The sequence below is a fragment of the Phalaenopsis equestris genome, unplaced genomic scaffold (genome assembly GCF_001263595.1).
Source record: "Phalaenopsis equestris unplaced genomic scaffold, ASM126359v1 Scaffold000202, whole genome shotgun sequence".
NCBI classification, from domain to species: Eukaryota; Viridiplantae; Streptophyta; class Magnoliopsida; order Asparagales; family Orchidaceae; genus Phalaenopsis; species Phalaenopsis equestris.
In genome coordinates this window covers 4,555,887-4,577,057 of record NW_018164644.1, presented here as the reverse complement: position 1 = coordinate 4,577,057, position 21,171 = coordinate 4,555,887, and the positions used below count along the sequence as shown (strand labels likewise).

At 33.3% G+C, this 21,171-nt stretch overlaps 2 protein-coding genes across 3 annotated transcripts in view; both read right to left on the bottom strand.

Annotated features, from left to right (window-relative positions):
- Window positions 1-3,672: 3,672 nt before the first annotated feature.
- LOC110022748 (autophagy-related protein 8C-like) lies at window positions 3,673-8,101 on the bottom strand. 2 transcript variants are annotated; one of them, XR_002293808.1, is made up of 7 exons: window positions 7,934-8,101; window positions 7,767-7,827; window positions 5,756-5,811; window positions 5,625-5,677; window positions 4,366-4,484; window positions 4,036-4,187; window positions 3,673-3,836 (listed from the first exon to the last, which is right to left on the bottom strand). XR_002293808.1 is itself a non-coding variant. In XM_020721834.1 (6 exons), the coding sequence occupies exons 2-6, from the start codon at window positions 7,801-7,803 to the stop codon at window positions 4,093-4,095; spliced, it is 360 nt and encodes a 119-aa protein (XP_020577493.1). In that variant the 5' UTR covers window positions 7,804-7,827; window positions 7,934-8,100; the 3' UTR covers window positions 3,915-4,092. The 2 variants fall into 2 exon arrangements, 1 of the variants encoding a protein (XP_020577493.1); XM_020721834.1 differs by lacking the exon at window positions 3,673-3,836 and having other exon boundaries at window positions 3,915-4,187; window positions 7,934-8,100.
- Window positions 8,102-11,011: 2,910 nt separating this feature from the next.
- Window positions 11,012-21,171, bottom strand: part of LOC110022845 (NEDD8-activating enzyme E1 regulatory subunit AXR1-like) — a 15,746-nt gene continuing 5,586 nt past the window's right edge. Inside the window, exons 9-14 of the mRNA XM_020721966.1 lie at window positions 20,180-20,253; window positions 19,917-20,079; window positions 16,955-17,040; window positions 11,532-11,615; window positions 11,275-11,455; window positions 11,012-11,176 (exon numbers count right to left, since the gene is read on the bottom strand). Coding sequence (XP_020577625.1) covers window positions 11,093-11,176; window positions 11,275-11,455; window positions 11,532-11,615; window positions 16,955-17,040; window positions 19,917-20,079; window positions 20,180-20,253 — 672 coding nt within the window. The 3' untranslated portion in view covers window positions 11,012-11,092. The remainder of the gene's footprint in view (window positions 11,177-11,274; window positions 11,456-11,531; window positions 11,616-16,954; window positions 17,041-19,916; window positions 20,080-20,179; window positions 20,254-21,171) is intronic.

The following is a 21,171-nucleotide window of genomic DNA, read 5'->3' as shown; positions in this document are numbered from 1 at the left end:
TGTGTTCTTTCAGAGCTCACTAATCAAGGAAACTCTTCGCAGACGTTTTCTAAAAAAATAACATTTTCAGGGCTACATCGGCGCCTAGGAGCCCACCCCAGACGCCTAGGCCCCCAAAATAGCTCCTATGAGGTTTAAAATAGAGCTAACATTATCATGATGCTAGGCCCAGTGTCTATGCACCAATTTAGGGCGCCTAGGAGCCAGAATCTGCTCCGAAATAGCTTGAAACAAAGCCCTGGGAAAACCGGGGCTAGGCTCAAGTGCCTAGGTGCCAGGCCCCAGCGTTCCAGCGCCAGGGTCACGACGCCTTTTTTGCTCCGTTTTTTCTCAGTTTTCTCACCCAAGACACCTCTCTAGGCAGCCAAAAGTGCAAGTATGCTTTGGATATAGTGAGAGGTGCATGAGGAGGATCAAAAATTGATGGAGGAGACTTTTGGTCCCCTTTTTTATGGTTCTAGGAGGGTAGAACATGCCATTTTTGGGCAGTAACAAGGGGCAATTTGGGGACTTTCTTAGGTGAGCTGGCTTTAACCAAGGAGATCCTCATTTCTTCCTCACTCCACTTCATTCAATTTTTGGGGTTGAAGGAGAGTTATCTTGGAGAGCATTTGGAGAGTGTGAGAGCTTCCTCCTCAACTTCTTGGAGTTCCGTTGAAGCTTGGAGCAACGAGATCAAAGGAGGAGGACTCTCATACTACTAAAGGAGAAGCTCAAGGGAGAGTGTGATTCTTCAACTTCTTCTTCTCCTCTGACAATCTTCTTCTTCTCCGGCTAACTTTCTGGAGGTCAACTCTAGAAGAGATTAATCCTAGCTTCTATGGAGGAACATCACCGAAAACCTCGCTAGAGTTCGAATCTTTGATAGGAACTCCTCGAAACCCCTTTCTAGGGGAGATCTTCTTCATCCCGTGATGAAGAAGTGAAGCTCAATACCTCATCAGAGCTTTGTCGAAGCATTGCCAGAGCAATGTCAAAGTGAGGGCAAGCAAAGAGAACACGTCCTCAACCTTCGCAACGGTGAGATTCCCTAAAACCTGTTGCATTTTCTTTCTTAGTGAGCCCTAGGAATAGATTTTACTAGATGCTTGTGGATTTGGTCGCCCACATGACGCAGGTTTGATCGGCCACAAGGTATCATCCGACTGAATCGATCGATCGTTATCAGACGGTCTAATGGGCCTAACGATACCCATCGGCCCAGCCGTATGCATTTTGATTAGACAGCTTTGTGGTGTCTTCATGGGTTTGGTCGCCCACAGTAGGCAAGTTGGCCGATCAACTTTGATCAACATGGTCATAAGCCTATTGATTGGTCAATTATGTCAGAAAGCCTTGGGTTTAGACTTTACATTTGTGATCAAGGCCCTAACAAAGCCAAGAGTGTTTCATTGCAAGCCTTAGCCCCAACCTAAGCCGGTCGGAATCTCAATTTCCCATGGCTTTAGCGCTTTTAACCTTCCTTGGAGGGGTCAGAATAATTAGATCTTGAAGAATGGGAAAAACTTTGTGACTACCCCATTCTACAAGATCGTGGAGGGGTTGTAGGACTAAAAAAGCTTTGTAGCTAGCATTCCCTACAAATGGTGATGGACTTCTTCTACGAGAAAGGATATGGAGTTCTTCACATTCCTTGACAAAGTCAGAGGCGGCCATGTCGCATATCTAAAAGCTAAACCTTAGATCCCATGTGAGATTGATAGAATGAGTTCGACGTGATGGCAAGCATTTTGAGTTGCATGATCATTTGTGGCATGGTTACATTTAGTATGCTTGTCCACGTAGTCACTTCTATTTGATAGGTCGCACTGGTACGATCGGCCGACCATTTTGGGCTCGACCGACTGTCCCGGCCCGATCGCCCGATCCTTTGGGTATGATCTACCCTACCAGTTCGATCACTCGCTTTAGGTCCGATTGACGGTCCCAGCCGATCGTTTGATCACTTGGGTTTGATCGACCGCACCGGTTCAATCACTTACTTTGGGTCTGATCGATCATCTCGACCTGATCAACTCATTTCCCATGCTTGATTGGTCATCTCGACCCGATCACCTCATCTTTTGGGTTTGATTGCCCACACTGGGATGATCACCCACTCTGTGTCTGATTGGCCGTCCTAGGCCGATCGACCCATTTCCCGGGCTTGATCATCCACCCGGCCTAATCGATCGATCATTTGGGTTTGAATGACTGCATTTGTTTGATCACTCACTTTGGGTCTGATCGGCCATCCCACCCCGAACGACCCATTTCCTAAGTTCAACCGGCCGATCTCTTGGGTTCGATAAACCACACTGGTTTGATCACCCATTTTAAGTCTGATTGGTCGTCCGTATCGATCACCTGATTCACGGGGCTCGATCAGCCGCCCTAGTCCTATTACATGATGATAACATTCCTTCTTAGCCGTCAGGGAAATTTTTCCAGCTTATAGCATTACATTTGGTTAGAAAGAAGCTTCAAAATCTTTACGAATTGGTCTGCATCAAAGAAGACTATGATTCACAAAATTAAACTTCTTGTTAAGGAAAAAAGTCGAAGATGAAAATATAAGAACGACATTCCCGAAAGCATTAGAAATCGTTTTCTTATATAAGTTGCTATATTAGTGCCCCCGAACAGTTTATTCCACTGATAAAGTTTTTGCCTTACATCTCTTGTGGCGACCCACTTTATTTTTTGTTTTCTATGTTGGGAGAGACACTGCTTAACAGGTCATGTTGGAATGGTTATTTTGAAGATATTTTGGACGACTTGCGAGCATCCTCTGGTGTTTGCTAATGGATCGAATCATGCTTTTACTTCATGCACTCTTGCTCACGTTGGACTGCTTAGAGATACTACACATTGATGGACGGCTCGGGTATCTCTATTGCTATGATATAAGCATATGCTCGGACAATTGCTTTTCTTTATAAGCCTTTCACTTTTTCTTCTTCATTTTAATCTTATTTCAATCTCTTTTCATCTTTTTATTTCGTTCTGGGTTTTTGGATGGTTTTGCTATTTTGAAATGTGTAACTTTTGAGTAATTTCAATGAATTTGTCAGCACGTGCCCTCACTTCTCCCTTAAATAAAAAATTATAAAAAAAACATGGGCATAAAGAGTTGCATAACAACCTTGCATTTAATGCCTCTAATTATAATTGACGGCTGCTTCGTTACAAGTTAAAGCACTCGCCATAAATGCTGTTAGGGAAAAATTAAGTGCACCTTTCCACCATGCGAATCCGTTAGTTTTAACCTTTTTTTTTTTTCCTCGAGAAAAAAATATTTTTAATAGAAATTTTAAGCCACGAATCAATTAAAAAAATGAAAAATTAGCAGCCACAAAATTTGGGAGAAAATGAGGCAGCTTATAAGTACGGGCGATATTTTCAAAATACCATCTTATCGTTTGAAAAACACATCCAGTAGTTTATTCGAAAATGCGGTTGAATTTTTACACTAAACGCAAGCCGTGGGTCGAACCCCGCGGGCCGCATTTCAAGATAAGTTGCTTATCTGAATAAACACAAGCTACCTCAAACATACCTAAAATGATCATAACACTAACAGAAAAATTTCAAAGGACAATCTAGTATAACAGAAGACCAATGCTTGAACATGGAAAAGCAAAAAAAAAAAAAAAAAAAAAAAAAAAAAAAAGGTTTAACAAAACTGAAATAGCATACAAGATATTAATAAATTATTCATATATTTTCCAACATAGATACCCAAGCCACCAAATCATGATAACACATGATTACTTATATAAAAAATAGATACTAACATGCCCAAAATGGGGAAAAATTACTGCTGGATTCTTCATTTCCATGTGCATAAACATGCCCTGGTAGCAGAAAAGTAAAGAACCACATATATATAATCAAGAAACAAAAAAATAAAATAAAATAAAATAAAAGAGAACTTAAAGCAAGAACAGAAAAATTAAAATATCCAGAATGTTGAGATTAATCAACGGTCACAAAAAGCAAATAAGTAGTAGCAATAGACTGAGGAAGTATATGAACTGGGAAAAGAATGTACACCATGCTCTTTTTTGGATCAATGGCATTTACAGAGACTTAAGTTCGTTCCTCCAAGATTTAGAAGGACCCAAACGTGTTCTCTCCACTGTAAGCCATGTAAAGAAAACCATCTTCATCTTTATTCTCCTCATAAATTGCAGACATTATCGCAGCTGCAAAATAATTAATTATTAAATTAAGCGTGTAATAAACTGATCTTGAAATTTTACATAATTTTGCTGAAATATTTGACCTGAAAAATTATTTGTTTTTCATTAACACCAAGAAATAATTGATGAGAGAAAGTGATGCAAAGAAAACTTTTTTCTTAAACCATAATTACTTTCTCACCTGTGGACGGTAAAGTGTTCTTTACAAAGATGAATATGGCCTTCTCAGCACTAAGCTTGATCCTCGTTCGAATGATGTAGGCAAACTGTCCAAGGGTTATATCAGCAGGGACAAGATACCTGATGGAACCAATTTGCAAATATTAACATAAAAAAGATGAAATTTTTATTACAGTATTTGATGCTTTTGAAGTACGACCATAAGGTAGAATTCATCCATTCGTTATCAAAATAAATCCTAAGCATTACAAAAACAATTCCTAACTGATTATATATAAATACAAAATCCATGCATGTTGTGTTATGTTCAAAATATGCAAAACAAATCTAAAAAATATACATAAGAATAAATGTGTTATGTTCAACTAAAGAGAAGTTCCCTATCAAATCAACAATATTGATAGAAAAGAAAAAGGAATAAAAGGCTCAGAGTTTATACAAATAAAAGGTTAAATTGAGGCTTAAAATTAAATTTCTGTGCTATAATTTAGTCATAAAAAGTGTGCACCAACGCACACGGCAATAAATAAAGTTACTTTGTCATAACTATAGTCATGTTAAATGTATTTTCAAAAGTTCACCAAGCACAATGCACACCATTAAGAATATTTTATTTATACTATGGTATAGTTCGTTCCAAGCCCAAATAACTTTGCTAAGACTTGAAACTATATTGGCTGTATAGAGCTAATACCTTGCAACAAGGCAATCTAGCCGGGTTTGGCCCAATTCATATTTTGGTCATTTACATTCATACCTCAAAATTCTTATGTATTTACATATCTAACACCTAAACATTCATATTTACATGCACACCACTCAAATTGTTGACATCACATAAAAAAATACCACCATTAATATCCTTTTAAAAGTGAAATGCACATTTTCATGCATGAATTTATGACACCAAGGTATGACACCAAGGTGTTATAAGTATAAATATCAAATTTTGGGTTTTAGATATGTAAATACATACGAATTGTGTAGTATGTATTTAAATTTTCATTTATATTTTCTTAAAAGAACAAAATGAAAAAATCAGGGGAAAAAAAGTCCTGAGGATAAGAAAAAAAAGCATCAAAAAATGGATTAGAGAGGCATGATGAACAAAATTATCACAACCAGTATGAGTTCAGCATGATATTTGCAAATAAGAAATACAACCGAGCATAATGTAGAAAGCCAAGAATCAAATTGCAATCCAAAACCAAAAAAAAAAATGCTTTATATCTGCAAAATATTATAAAATAAGATACACACTTCTTCTTTTCAATTTCTGGTATGTTGCTCCTCTCAGCTTTCTCCATGATCACCTATATAGCATGATGATATTCATCAGAACAAGCAATTAATAATACAACAAAGAAAGAAGAAAATTAAGACAAACCTACAGGAACTCTATCAGGATACTTCTCCCTGATCCGGATAGCCTCTTCCTGCCTGCTTTCTAAATATCAAATTGAAAAAAAAATAAAAAATCAGCTTCTGAAGATCATGACAATAAAGCAAAAACTATGATCATGAAATGATAAAAAGAGGCCATATGAATCGGCAAGGCTTATGTTTATAAGATCGAAACTGATAAATTCCAAAATCAAAGTAGAAGTGCTAACTCTATTAATAATAGTCATATTAAGGCGTGGATGCTATGCATAGAAGTAGATACAATATGACTATATGTTGCTTGTATGCGTTCTCACATATCAAATTTTTATTTTACGTATCATTTATCAATCTTATTTCTATTTCTATATTCATATTTGTAATAGGCATGCATTATATGTATGTATTTATTGCATTTGTAGCCATGCACGTGATACGCACACACTTACACACTTACACACTTGGACACATATGTGAGTGCGCTTACAAGAGTAAATGAGTCAAAGTAATTAATTTCACTTTAAAAAGTAAAATTCTAAATGAGTTTAAAGCAAAAAAATCTCGGTTTTGATTAAGGATTCAATTTATCATAAGAGATACATTTTTAATTTTTACTAGTTTAGATAGTTTTGGCCTTCAAGTTTGATTTTAGTTTTGATAATTTTTTTTTTAATTTTTAATATTTTAAAGCACCAATAGGTATTAAATCAAAAGAGGGATTTATATACATGCCATGGAACCCTTATCTGTTAACATATCAATCTAACACAAAAAATTTGGTATTTAATTAAATAACATCCTAGCGTCGAAATCTCATCAAAGGTATTCACAAAAAGGTACATTTCACCTTAAACAAGTCAACATTAGTGTATTATTTATGTGATTTAAAGAGTTGAATGTTCTAAAATTGCAAGATTAGATATGCAGATTTATTAGAAATCTGTGGTATACATGTAAGTTCTCCTAAATCAGATATAAATTACTAATTTTTATTAGTTTTAAAGACTAATTTAAACAGAGATATTTGAAATTTGTGATTACTGGAGTACGTATATTGTTAGAGACAAATGAATAATGCAAAATCAGATAAACACTTAATATTTAATCGATTCAACAATAGCGATATTGTTATTCCATATGTACATTTGAACCATAGCACTAGGGCTGTCAAAACGGCTCGTTGTTCGCGAACAGCTCGTGTTCGGCTTGTTAACTTCGAATTGAACACGATCAAAGATGTGTTCGTTCGTGTGAGGCTCGTTTTGGCTCGAAATACTACTCATCAAGTTTATATGTATATATATATACATACATGAGTAGTATTTTAAAAAAAATTTAATTGACTACAAGGCTACAAAGATTTATAATAAATTAAAATATTAATTAAGAAAATAGAATAAAAATTATTAAATTAGATTCAAATGACGTTTTAATATAAATAATAATTTTTAAATCTTGTTCAAACTCTTAACGTCTTATGGCTATGTGATTAGGGTTGTCAAAACAACTTTTTGTTCGTGAACAGCTCGTGTTCGACTCATCGCCTTTTGAGCTCGAAATATAAACGAGCCGAACACGAGCTGAGCATGACTGGCTTGTGTTCGGCTCGTTTACACCCCTACTTAGCACCAGCTCAATGGCTTCAATATTTTTAGGGTTTACAAAAGGCAATTCCAGTCAAGAAATATAAATAGGAGATGTTAGATGACCAGATTCATAAAGGAGGAATGTCAAAATATCAAAATAGAACCACCAAAACAAGAGATAATATGGAATCAATCAACAGAAATCGGCATTTTAATCATTCAACAAAATTGCTCTCATAAAACTTGCCCATTCTAAATTCCATCAAATGTGCAGCTTCGAGAAATTCAATATGAAAAATGAATGAAGTCCCAGACCAAAGATCGCAACTTTAACCGATATCACAAGCAGGAAAGTAATGATCGTGAAACCCTAAAATTAAAACAAAGAAAAAATAATAATAATTTCATGATTTCCATGAGAAGAGAAACGAACCCAGAGAATGCTGGAGCTTGAAGGAATTTTTCTCCATATGCCCCACTTTTTCTTGCCTTCCCTAAAAACGAAGAAGAGATGAAGGAACGAAATCGGAACACGAAAAAAAAAACAAATAAAGATCGCGGGAGATCGAATAAATCGAAAGTATGATAAGGAGATCAAACCGATAGGGTGGGTAGATCGCCTTCACGGTGAAGGAAAAACGTAGGTAACGACGGCTACAAGAATTATAAAAGAATTTTCTTCTATAACGAGATTAGGGTTAGCTTGATGCATATATTGATCACGAAATAGCGAGGCGGGGAAAATCCCGACCTGCTCCTCAAAGAACATAAATAACAAAATGTAATCTTAATTACAAAAAAACAAATGTTTCTTTAAATTTAAAACAAAAACTAAATGTTGTGTATTTGAATATTTGTAATGATAGAATAAAAGATTATTAACATTTTAATTTGACATGACGACCTAAACCACATATCAATTAGAAAGGAATTTTATGGAAAATGATGGAGTTCTTGCTGGAAAATTATGAAAATATAAACAATCATGAAAGTGATTCACTATTTTGAATGAGACTAAAAAGATATGCTCTTCATCGGGTGATACAACTCTAATAATTTTTTATCATTTGACATGGATCTCCACGTATGGAGCAGATTTCAAATTAATATTTTGAGTAAGAAATATTTAAATCTCAATTAAAAATCATATGGAGTTTCAATTCCAGCAAACTTTTAGTCATGCTCGCAGGCTCGGCGAGACAGACTCAATGTTACCAACATTTATCCAATCTTAACCAAATGAAGCCTTAATTAAATAATTAAACCAAGCTCGAAAGTTTTCCAGATACATTTGGAAAGACAAATAGATGTTGAATCCAGCAAGTTCATAGTCGAATCAAGCATCTCGATGAGACGAATCCAATGAACTGAAGGTCGCTCAATTCCGACATCGTTAATGCACTCAAACGTCCATCAAACTCCGCATAATAGAGAGAAACCCTCTGAGCCGTCCGATAAGAGTGATTCATATTTTTGTATTAATTGCACTCAGAACTTTATAAATAGAGTCATGCTTAAGGCTAGAGGAGAGCTTGAAGCCTGAAGAAAGAGCTTGAAACATTGAGAATGAGCTGAATTCCAACATCACTTTAGTTATCATCGACCGCTATCAACTGACGTTGACCACCGCCGACAACCGTCAAACATCACATGTCAGCCGCCACTAATCGCTATTGGTCACTACTCATTTCTTGCAACAAGTTCATTACTACGTCGGCATTGTAACTTAAAAGTTCTTCTAACCATTCCCACTCGTGGGAGAAGTTGTTGTTGTAACAATCAACTTATAATAAATTTTTACAATTGAGTCAAGTTCCGTGATTTTTTTACTTTACAAGTTTTACACATAAAAACAGTTGTTGTCTCTGCTAGTTGTTTTCTTTTATGTAAGTATATGCTAAATCATCGAGCAACACTATGACGATAATTTATTACTCTACCGCTGTGAATTTTCAAGCACACATCAATCTCAATTGGAGAAGATATGGTTATAAATTACACAATACAATGAAGATGTTCGGTTGATAAAAGGCAGATGACAATAATTAGGCAAAAATGTTTGAAGATAATAGTCAACTAATAATGATTTAAACAAAGATTATTAGATGATCCAATTGTGAGACGAACACTAAAACAATTTGAACGAGCGACAAAAATCCGGGGAAGACAATTAGCGTGAATGAGTGATATTTATCGAACAAAGATAGTGAAACAATAATATTCAGGCATTACCACTTCCTATCGATAATTATTGTTTCAAATGTCGGACAAACCTATGATTTTTTAGACCTCTCCAAGATATTTGCCGACATTTGCCGAGGATTAAGGCTACTGTTTAGCTTAATAATTATACATCTAAATTAGAATATCATAGCAAGATATCTCCTAATTTCTTTTTGTGTTGCATCTCTCATTCAAGTATTTAAAAGCAAAATTAGGTTCAATAGAAAAGAATTAGGTCTACATTTTAAATATTATTCCATCAATCATCCACAAATCTCTAAATTATCCTTCAATAATCAAATATAGCTAAGATTTATTTTTTTTGTATTACATTTAGTTTTACTTGAAATTTACAACATGACCACCAACTCATCACTTTCTAACATGTTCTACAATATTTCTTTCACTATATAGATATAATGTCTGACATATTGACCATTGACATACATTACTCCTTCAATTTAAAATAATAAAAAAATGATAAAAATTTAGACATGCATATCCTTAAAAGTTTAATTCATTTTTTTTAAAATAGTAATAAAATATAAAATAAAATATTAATTTTTGATGATTTATATTATACCAAATGATTTATGTTTAATTTTTATATTTCATATTCTAAAATAGTATTGATAACCATATTTTTTTAATTTTTACTGCGTTTTGATTACATTTTTTTACCATATTTAATGTTTTTTATAATTTTTTACTTTTCCTCTTACTACTATTTTTATTTATAAATAATTTGAAAATTATTAATATTTGTTCATCCTTTGGTCTTTATAATTTTAAAATCTTTTTCTTTACATATTTAATGAACCGAACGATATTTAATGTTCGTGTTCGGTTCGTTTGAAATTTAATTTGTTTGAAATAAGCTTGTATTTGAAATTATTCGTAAAGTCACTGTTTGTGTTCATTTTTTGTGTTCATTTCTAAACGAAGGAGCCGAACACGAGCTGTTCGTGAACGACGAGTCAGTTTGACATCCCAAATATTAATATATAAAAATAATTATTAGTATACTATTAATATAGTACATTAATATATTATTATTAATTTATTATATATTATAATTTATAAAATTTAATTTTTTAAAATATCATAATTTTTTTATATATAATTATTTTAAATAATTTTATATTTTGAACAATAATGATTTGAACACGAACGAACGGATCACTGCTCGAATTTGGTTCATTTAACTAACTGAACGAAAAAAATTTGTTCACGTTCATCTCGTTTACTTATCGAATGAATCGAACACGAACTGTTCGCGAACAACGAGCTTTTTCGACAGCCCTACCCATAAGCATTTGTCTAGAAATATATAGATTTTTTATCTATAATCTCTTAAATAAATAAATAAATAAATAAATAAGACTCGAGACTGCAAAAATATGAAGGAAAATGCACTAAGATCGTTTCTTGAATGGGACTGTAAATTTCTCCACAAAAAAAAAAAAAAAAAAGGTTTCAGGCTTGCATGAACCAACAGCAAGAATCCAGTTACCTAAGCAAGCATCACAGCTGCAATTATACAAAAAGCACCTGCGACTTTTGATCAATTCCATTGAAAACAAGCGTCCCATTCAACGGCACAAATTGCTTCGTAATAAGCTGTAAATCCAAAAACGAAGGATTAAACTTCAGGGGCATTTACATATCTAACAACCAAACTGATAAATGTGAATATGAGAAAAAATATGGAAGCATGCCTTAATTGCTTCTTGGGAGGCAACGCCTCCTATGAATGCTGCTACTGGATGGATTTCAGCACCTCCAAATCTGCACATTTCATTGATTAGGTCCTCAGACAGGGTGGAACCATGAAGGCCTGAGTCGCTCAGCACGCCCACTGCAATGCTCTTCAATCTCGATATATCTTCCTCAATTTCACTGCACAGTTTTAGCATTATGCTAATATTATTTTTCAGAAAAATAAAAATAAATGGAAAATGGCATCCATACATACTTGTCAAATAATCCAGGGAATCTGTTGTAATTGGCAGTAAACCGATCAACAGCTCGAAGCAGAATGTAGAAACTGACGGAAAAGCTGCGAAATTCGAAGTAGATTAGAAATCCCCTTGGAGTTACAAATGAGTTCAGCAGAATTCTAAAGCTTATTTGCAGTTGAATGAATGAACGAATGCATGGCATAGAATTGTTATTGTAATAAATCAGGGCATTGATACAAATCATTCAGCTGAAACCAAATTCCCTAATCAAAAGAATCAATTTTGGGAAGCTTTGAAGGCTATGCATGGTATTCTTAAAAAACATGCAATCTTGGTGGCTGCTTCATGAAGACACTAATGGGACTTCCTAATTACAACCCAAGCCTCATGAAGATTAAATGACACTCCTGCAATCCATTTTAAGAAATGAGTGACGCTCCGATAAAAAAATTTTATATAGGACTAAATTTCATACATGAAAACTTGAAACATAAAAGTTTACATAAAAAATAATATCTGATTACCGTGAAACTAGTTGCATGTTTTTCCATACATAATAATAGCATGGTGTAGCTTACAGAATGAAATTCCAAGCACTACGATGATTTGGAGAGCTTACGATAATTTTGAGATTTATTTGAATTAAGATGAATTCTAGTTCAATTTTATGTTTCAATTTAAATTGATTGAAATATATTTAGATGTTAATTAGGTTAATTGTAATTTTGGTTCAAGTGAAAATTGGATTGGTATTTACATTCGGTTAATTTAATTTTTAGCTCAAGTGAAGCCCAAGTCCCAGCTGACTCGAGCTCAATCCAGCCACTTGCTGACACTAGGAAAGGCCTTGGGTCTAGATGGAATTGATTGTGAGCCAAGAGAGAGAGTAAATAAAAAATGAGGTCAACAATTGGAACTAACACCAAAAACCAAATCAATTAAATAATGAAGCCTCACACGCAATTTCATTCAATGTTCCAGCAACAACTATCACAATACAATCACCTATCCATTAAGCCTTATGCCTTGCCTAAGATTGTCTTCTCTCCTACAAGCTTTGCGTAGAGGACGAAGTCACTGGATAAAAAAATGAAAGGCCTTGATTAAACATTGATATCAGTGAGATTGATAACTGGTCCGAAGTGTATTTAATCATCAGTCTTAGAATCAAAGTAGTTGATTTTAAATCAAGGAAATAATAAAATCTAAATTAGAACTTAGAAACCTTGTTAAATTAAATCAAATTAATAAAATTAAGATAAAACTAAATGAACCCATGCATCATTACAGTCATGATCAACTAAAATCAAATCAAAATAGTAAAACTGAAATGAAAATTTTGTTCAATTGATTAACTAAGATCGAATCAAAATCTTATTAAGTTAAATACCTGTAAAAAAATAGTAAAATATTAGAGAATTTATCGACCAAAAAATTTTATTGATAATAGCAAAAAAAATTTTGATGGCCATTTTCATCAATTCTTTATATGCTAATGAATGTAAGCGCTAACCAAATTAATGTGTTAAAACAAAACCAACAAACTTATAAAAATAAACTAAACATTTGACATAAATAATAGGGTAGGGTCATAAACCCATAATCATAGATAAATGGGCCTAATAACTTTATGTTTTATAAAGAATGGTCCATCTGATAGTTATTCACCACAACCTTCTTAAACGTAAGGTTATGAATCTCGATCTACTAGGCTTCTCGAGCAAACAAGAGCCACAAGTCCTAATACTCATATTAAAGTTCAAAATTACAAAACTTTATACGAGCCTTCCAATAAATATAAAGCCCAACCATGTAACTCGGGTTGGCACAAAGCCAACAAGCTTGTCAAATTAAACTATTGGGCTAACTTACCTATAAGATAAGATCATAAAACCAATTATTCAGATTTTCTCTTCTTCGAGATTACAAGTCTTGCTTAAAGGACTTCTAACTAATGTTAGCTACATCCCAACTGATTTGGCTTGGCACAAAGCCAAGAAACCTACTAAATAAAATATTGGATCATAGATTTAATGACCAACAACAACAACAAAAAGCTTTTATCACACTAAGTGGGGTTGGCCACATGAATCATTTTTCTCCATTGTGGCCTATTGAGTGCATATCTTCATTTAGTTCTAATACATTAAGATGATTTTTAATAGAACATCCCCCAAGTCTTTTTAGGTCTACTTTTACCTTTCTTAACATATGTCAAACCTAAAACATCTACTCTCCAAACATGGTCATCAGATGGTCAATGTTTATTGTGACCAAACCATCTAAAATGTCTCTCTGTAATCTTCTCCGCCACAAGAGCTATTCTAACCCTTTCACGAATATATTTGCTTTGTATTTTATTTATAAATGTAAAGCCACTCATCTACGTGAGCATTCTCCTCTCAGCAACACTTTACTTAATTTTATGCATCTTTTTTACAGGCCAACATTTTGCACCATAAAGCATTTCAGGACTCACCATTATCTTATAAAATTTACTGTGCCTAAGCGATACTTTTCAATCACACAATAGGCCCAATGCATTCCTCCACTTCAACCATCCAACTTGAATTCAAGTAATAATATCCCCATATATATCACTATCACTTCGAACAATAGACTTAATATATCTAAAACATTCACTCCTTTTAATGACTTGATCATCCATTATTACAACCCTGCCACAAGATCTACTATTACTAAAATTATATTTCATGTATTCAGTTATAGATCTACTCAAACTACCTTTAGACTCTAATGTTAACTTCAATAATAAATTTTTCATGAACTCTCTCTCTAATCTTATCCACAAGAAGGATATTATCAGCAAAAAACATAAACTAAGGTACCTCCTTATGTAAACGTCCAGTAAAAATATTCACCTAATATTCATATCTTTAATGATTTGAATGAGGGCAATATTACAACCCATTATTACAACCCTGCCACAAGATCTACTATTACTAAAATTACATTTCATGTATTCAGTTATAGATCTACTCAAACTACCTTTAGACTCTAATGTTAACTTCAATAATAAATTTTTCATGAACTCTCTCTCTAATCTTATCCACAAGAAGGATATTATCAGCAAAAAACATAAACTAAGGTACATCCTTATGTAAAGGTCCAGTAAAAATATCCATAACTAAAGCAAAAAGATACGGGCTTAAAGTCAATCCCTGATGTAAGCCATTTGAAAAAGAAAAATACTCGATCAATCCCCTTGTGTTAGAACACAATTAAAAACTCTAATATTCTTATCTTTAATGATTTGAATGCGGGCAATATTAAAAACTTTCTTTTCTAAAAATCTACAAAATATTTCTCTTGGAATCTTATCATAAGCTTTTTTCTAAATCAACAAAAATCATATATAAATCATCCTTACTCTTTCTATTCTTCTCCATCAAACATCTTAATAAATGTATAGCTTCCATAGTAGATTTGCCCAACATAAATCCAAATTGATTTTGAGAAATTTATGTCACATCGCATCCTATGTTCAATTACTCTCTCACATAACTTTAATGTATGACACGTTAAATTAATCTTCCTATAATTTGCACTCTTTTCATCCTCGTTATTCTTAAAAATATGAACCAATAGACTCTTTTTCTACAAATGAGACATCTTTTTAGTTTTTAAAATAATATTAAAAAGTTTAGCGAGCCAAAAAAATTTCCAAATTTCCTAAACATTTACACAATTTTATTCAAATACTATCAGGTCCTATTAATTTTTCATACTTCATTTTCTGTAAAACCTCCTCAAATTTTGTTTTACTAATGCGATGGTGGAAGTAAAAAACTTTTTAATAAATTATTATATTAAGATCACTAAAATCGATAGTATTTTAACAATCATCTTTAAAAAATTTATCAAAACATCTCAAGCCTATGTTAATATCATCTAAGAAAAGTATTTTTTTGATTTTAGCCCTTAACACGCTTTACTTGAATTAAATCTTTATTTTTCTTATCTCTTGTTTGACTAGTTTATACATATATCTTTCACTCTCTTTAATATCTAATTTATTATAGAGAACATTAAAAATAGAATTCTTGACATCACAAATTATTCTCTTACACTCCCTACAAAACACCTTATATTTTTCTCAATTCTCAAAGCTTTTACATTTAAATAAATTTTTATAACAAAATTTTTTATTTGTTATTTTTTATTGCACATTATTATTGCATGACCAATTTTTTTTATTTATAATAGCTTTTACTTTAGATTCTCCAAACACAACATTTGCAATTTGCTTGACAATACTCGGTACTTTATCCCACATAGTATTAATTTTTTCATGAACATTCAACATCTTAAAATCTTGAAGTTTACTCATAATAATAATCTTATTTGTATGTTTTAAGTGTCCACATTTAATTCTATAATAATATTTCGTCGCATTTTTCATTTTTTTCAATCATTCAACTTAAAAAATTCAAAATAAATAATTAATGTGGGGTATTTAAAGTTCACTTAGAATGAGCTTACAATCCATACAATCTCGACAATCCATTTTTCTCATAAGAAAATAATCAATCGATTTAGTGACCTTCTTAATTAATTTAGGCTATCCTTTTTCAAGAGGTTGTAAGTTCCACTTTCTAATCTTCCAATGGATGCAAGCCTTATCCTAATTAAACCCAATGTTCTGATGGAGGTAAGCTTCATCTTAATCAATACGGGTCAACATAAAGTCGGTAAACTCACTAAAGCAAAACTAGGACCTTCCAACCCTCCAACCTTTTTCTCCCATAATTCAATTAATATAACATTAAATCTAAAAATAAAATTAAGCCTAAGAAACTACTTTAATTACGGTTTCTCTCCCACATGCATAATGAACAATTAACTATGAAGTTCATTCTAATAAAAGTTCTCAATAAGAAGAAAAATCAGGTTAAAGAAAATAAATGTCGATAAAATTACACCCACATTTTTTCTCATCTTGAATGTAGAGAAAGCTTGGGGAATGGGATTTAATTTTCTTCAGCGAGCAATTACCTCCGACAAAAATCAATAGCATAATAAATTGGCATTTTTCACAACAAAAAATCTATTTAAGACAGTTTGTGCTTGGCCACTCTCCTTATCAAGTTTTGCTGCGTAAAACTAATGCAACAATTGGCTTCCTCGATGATATATGATTTAAAATTAAATTCTAAGCTAAACATAATACTAATACCAATCTTTATACAAAGCATTTTCCAAAACATGTATGCTAAAATAATTGACAATGATGACTATACGTGCATATAAAATTTTATAAAATAACACTAGAACAAAATATTTATTTAACTTCATGCGAACTCAAATAGAAGAGAAATTGTTACTTTGCAAATAAAAGCATCAACATAAAATGAAACTTTCACTACAATGTGATGAAAGAGAAGATGAAAATGCAGTAAAAATAGCAGAAAATTACCAGTAATCTTCATCTGTCATGTACTTCTGCAATTCTGATATAGCAGGCGAACTTAGTTCATCCTCAAGGGGCTTGTATCTGCACACCTGCAACCATTAACGTTAGCAGACAGAAAAACTGGCTTAGAAAAAATCTAAACACGTCTTTTGACGCACCCGAAATTAGAAAAACAGAAATGAATACCTGTAAACTGTTAACATAAAAACCACCCTAAACCCATAGGGGTTAATAGAATAACAAAATAATTATCAGCCCATTTCACATTCCATTACTCGCAAAGATTCTTTATTCCCATTTACAAATATTGAGCAGTTATTTCTAATATTAATTTATGACGAGAATTGAAGAGCATTAGTTGAATTTATTTCATTTCAAAATGTATAGAATTTATACAATCCTATAAAAGAATTTAACACATGGAATATGAAAACAGAGAATCAAATCAATTACAAAATAATTAAATATTTCATGGATTGATAAATAGGCAATAAGGATCTCTTGAATCAATCAGGTGACGGCAGAAGTGGAGGAAAAGAGGACAAATTCTCGGTAAAAAAATAATACAGGGATTCCACATTCTCTCTCAAGCAAATGAATGGATATCATCAATTTTAAGCTTGCCTTGTAATTTCTAAGGGTAGTCATTAATAATTCTCTAGTGAAAATGTTAGCCAATTGTTCGCTTATGGTTACAAACAAAAAACAAAACAGATCATTTCCAGGCTTCTCCTTTATAAAATATCCATCAACTTCAATATGCTTTATACAATTATATTATATGGGATTATGTGCAATACTAATGACTGGCTTCTTATTAGAATAGAGCCTCATAGAACATTTTCATTCAACTTTTAAATCTTCCAAGATAATTTTTAGTCATAATAATTAGTAAATTTCCACTACCATAAATCTAAATTCTACTTGTGTGTTAGAAAATTCTACCATATATTGTTTTCAATTTCTCAGAATCACAAGGTTGCCATCAAAGAATATGATATCTTAAAGCTGATCTATTATCAACCATAGAATATGTATAATCAGCTTCTATATATGCTTCAAGAGTCAAATCATTTCTAGGGCTGAAGAACTTGTATGAAAAGACTAAAATAATGGTGGTTATAAATATTACGAGAGAGCTGACAAGTCCCCGACCTTACGAGTTGCACCCAAGGAAATGACCAAGGAGCTGATCGTGATAATGTCATGTATGATGCGGAAAACCCTAATGTTGCCAAAGTCCATTGTTTTACCAAAATTCATCATCTTTCATTGATTACTATCATATTATCATTGCCTTATGACTCTATTGCATGTTTATTATCTACCCAATTTCATGATTTATATGGTTAAATAATCCATATATTCCTATGAGCATTCCTCACAATTACCATCTATCCAAGTCTCCAGTTAACATGCATTGGGTGGAGAGCTATGGAGGAGAGAGTCATTGCGATGGAGAGAAAGATAATTGGAGAGAGATAATGGGCAAGTTGGATGTCAACATGGGAGCTTACAGGCGAGTTGGCGCCGACTAAGGGTCTGTTTGGGACAGCTGCAGCTTATTGAATAATCTGCTGATAAGCTAGGTACGGTAGCTATTACAAATTTTTATTTTTTTTGGAAAAGCCAGACTACAGCTAGAAAGCTGTCATCACACCTAAATAAGTGCGGTGAGAAAATGTTGTTTTCAGCGTTTTGAAAATGCATACGCTACCAAAACGCAGTTTACCCAAACACGTCTGTTGCATGTGTTTTCAAAACGCCACTGCACCAAATAAGCTGCCTCAAACTGGCCCTAAAGGTCTGTTTGGGGCAGCTGCAGCTTATTGAATAATCTGTTGATAAGCTAATTAAAAATAATCGGTTGATAAGCTAGGTGTGGTGACTACAACGAATTTTTATTTTTTTGGAAAAGTCAGATCGCAGCCAGAAAGCTGTCACCGCACCTAGACAGGTGCAGTGTGAAAACCCTGTTTTCAGCGTTTTAAAAACGCATAAGCTGCCAAAACGCAGTTTACCCAAACAGGTCAGGTGAGTTTTTTAAACGCCACCGTACCAAATAATATGTTTACTCGCATTTTTTGCAATTTGGACCCTACTTTTACTGCATCAACTCTAAGCATGGACTAGCAATAATAAATCTAAGTCTCGAGTATTCTAGTGATAAGATGGAAATTCCTTTTATTTCATTTCATTTTTATTTCTTGCATACCATTAACATGGGAAATCGATAGCGAATTAAGGTATCAGGTCGAGGGAAACTATGCACAACCTCTTTGACTATATGATATGTCATAGGGCGCTAGATTGGGCTCAAAGACTAGTGAGAGCCATGTTCTTCGCGAACAAGCCAACTCACAGGCTCCAAATAGATTGGTCTTCTTGGTCCCGTTAGATTAGCAAAGTTCTAGGGGATAGAGCTTATACTGCTAGAGGGAAAACTCTTTAATCACATTTCATTTGAATAGCATGTTGTTCGAGATGTTAAAACCTATTATATGCAAATATTTGTAAAAAAGTTTTAATCCATGGTACCTTTGATCTACCATTTTCCCTCTTCATCATTCCACATTTAATTCTAAAATAACATGATTTTATCAATTTTCAAAATAACATGACAATCACCATTATCAAAGTCTTTTATTTAGCAAGTAATAAGAAATAAACAAACAATCCACTCAAATTAAAAAAATTTACAATAATTAACAATATGATGCCTTGACACAAAATCTACCAAAATCTAGAAGGAACCTTCTAACTTCTAAAAAATAGTATGATTTCTTGCACCAATCTCCAAATAAACCAGTGCAACCCGCTCTCATGAATCGATTGAGAGAAGCTTTCTGAGGGTTGAAGTAGGGTTCATTTTACTCGTTCCCAATTCAATTATCATAAATAACATTATTTGTCCACGAGGGTGATTCATCATAACCGACATAAGAAAATATATTTCAGGACTTACAGTGAGCTTTCTAGCATTTTTACAGAAGTTCTTAACGAAGGCCTTTGAAATAGAATCAGGATCTCTACCAATTCTCTTCAATATAGCCCGTACACGAAGCTCCATAGCAAGACAATCAGCTTCAGACTTAGCTTGGTAAATCCTTTGTAGGCTGATGTAATATCTGTCATCCACAAGAAATGTGTTTATCATCACAGAAGTAATGTTTAGTGTCACACAAAGATAAAACTTAAGAGCTCCATATGATCAATTTAGACACCGACTCCGTTAAGGATGTCATATCAGGTATTGATCCCTCGAGAGGTGGCTCTCCGTCACCTTCTTTTTCAATAAATTCCTGTAAAAAAAAATAATTGATGTCAGCACATTAAATATTATCAATACCATAACTTTAAAAAAAAAAACAAAGGCAAAGCCTGATTTTCAGTTATATGCCGGAAAAAACAATCAAAATTATGTTCGAGCAAACACATAAGATCACATATAAATACTCAACACATGCACAGAAACGAGTAGAGTGCCACAATAGTCACCCGCCCATTTACATTGGCTCATGTTAGTCCCAAAGTTTATACAACAACAACAACAACAAAGCCTTAATCCCACTACGTGGGGTCGGCTACATGAATCCTTTTTCTCCATTGCGTCCTATTTAGTGTCATATTTTCATTTAGTTCTAGCAAATTAAGATCATTTTTAATACAATAAGCCCAAGTCTTCCTAGGTCTACCTCTGTCTTTCTTAACACAAGTCGCATTTAAAACATCTACTCTTCTAATCGGATCATCTAATGGTCGACGTTTAATATGACCAAACCATCTAAGAAGACTTTCTCTAATTTTGTCTGTCACAAGAGCTACACCAACCCTATCACGAATATATTCATTCCGCATTTTGTCTCTAAGTGGAAAGCCACTCATCCTCCTAATCATTCTCATCTCGGCAACACTTAACTTATTATTATGCTCTCTTTTAAAGGCCAACATTCAGCGCCATAGAGCATTGCAGGTCTCACCACCGTCTTATAAAATTTTCCTTTCAATCTAAACGGTACTTTTCTATCACACAAAAGGCCCGAAGCATTCCTCCACTTCAACCAACCAACTTGAATTCTACTATTAACATCCCCATCTATATCACCATCGCTTTGGACAACGGACCCAAGATATCTAAATCGTTCACACCTTTTAATAATTTGATCACCCAAAGTCACACTTCTGTCACTAGAGCTATTACTACTAAAATTACATTCCAT

What these genes read in the sequence shown, in the direction of transcription:
- LOC110022748 (XM_020721834.1), bottom strand. Translation starts at nt 7,803, where the DNA reads ATGGAGAAAAATTCCTTCAAGCTCCAGCATTCTCTGG. An exon ending in CCAGAAATTGAAAAGAAGAA is followed by an intron (nt 4,485 to 5,624) that starts GTGTGTATCTTA and finishes TGGTTCCATCAG; the next exon opens with GTATCTTGTCCCTGCTGATA. An exon ending in GAACACTTTACCGTCCACAG is followed by an intron (nt 4,188 to 4,365) that starts GTGAGAAAGTAA and finishes ATTATTTTGCAG; the next exon opens with CTGCGATAATGTCTGCAATT.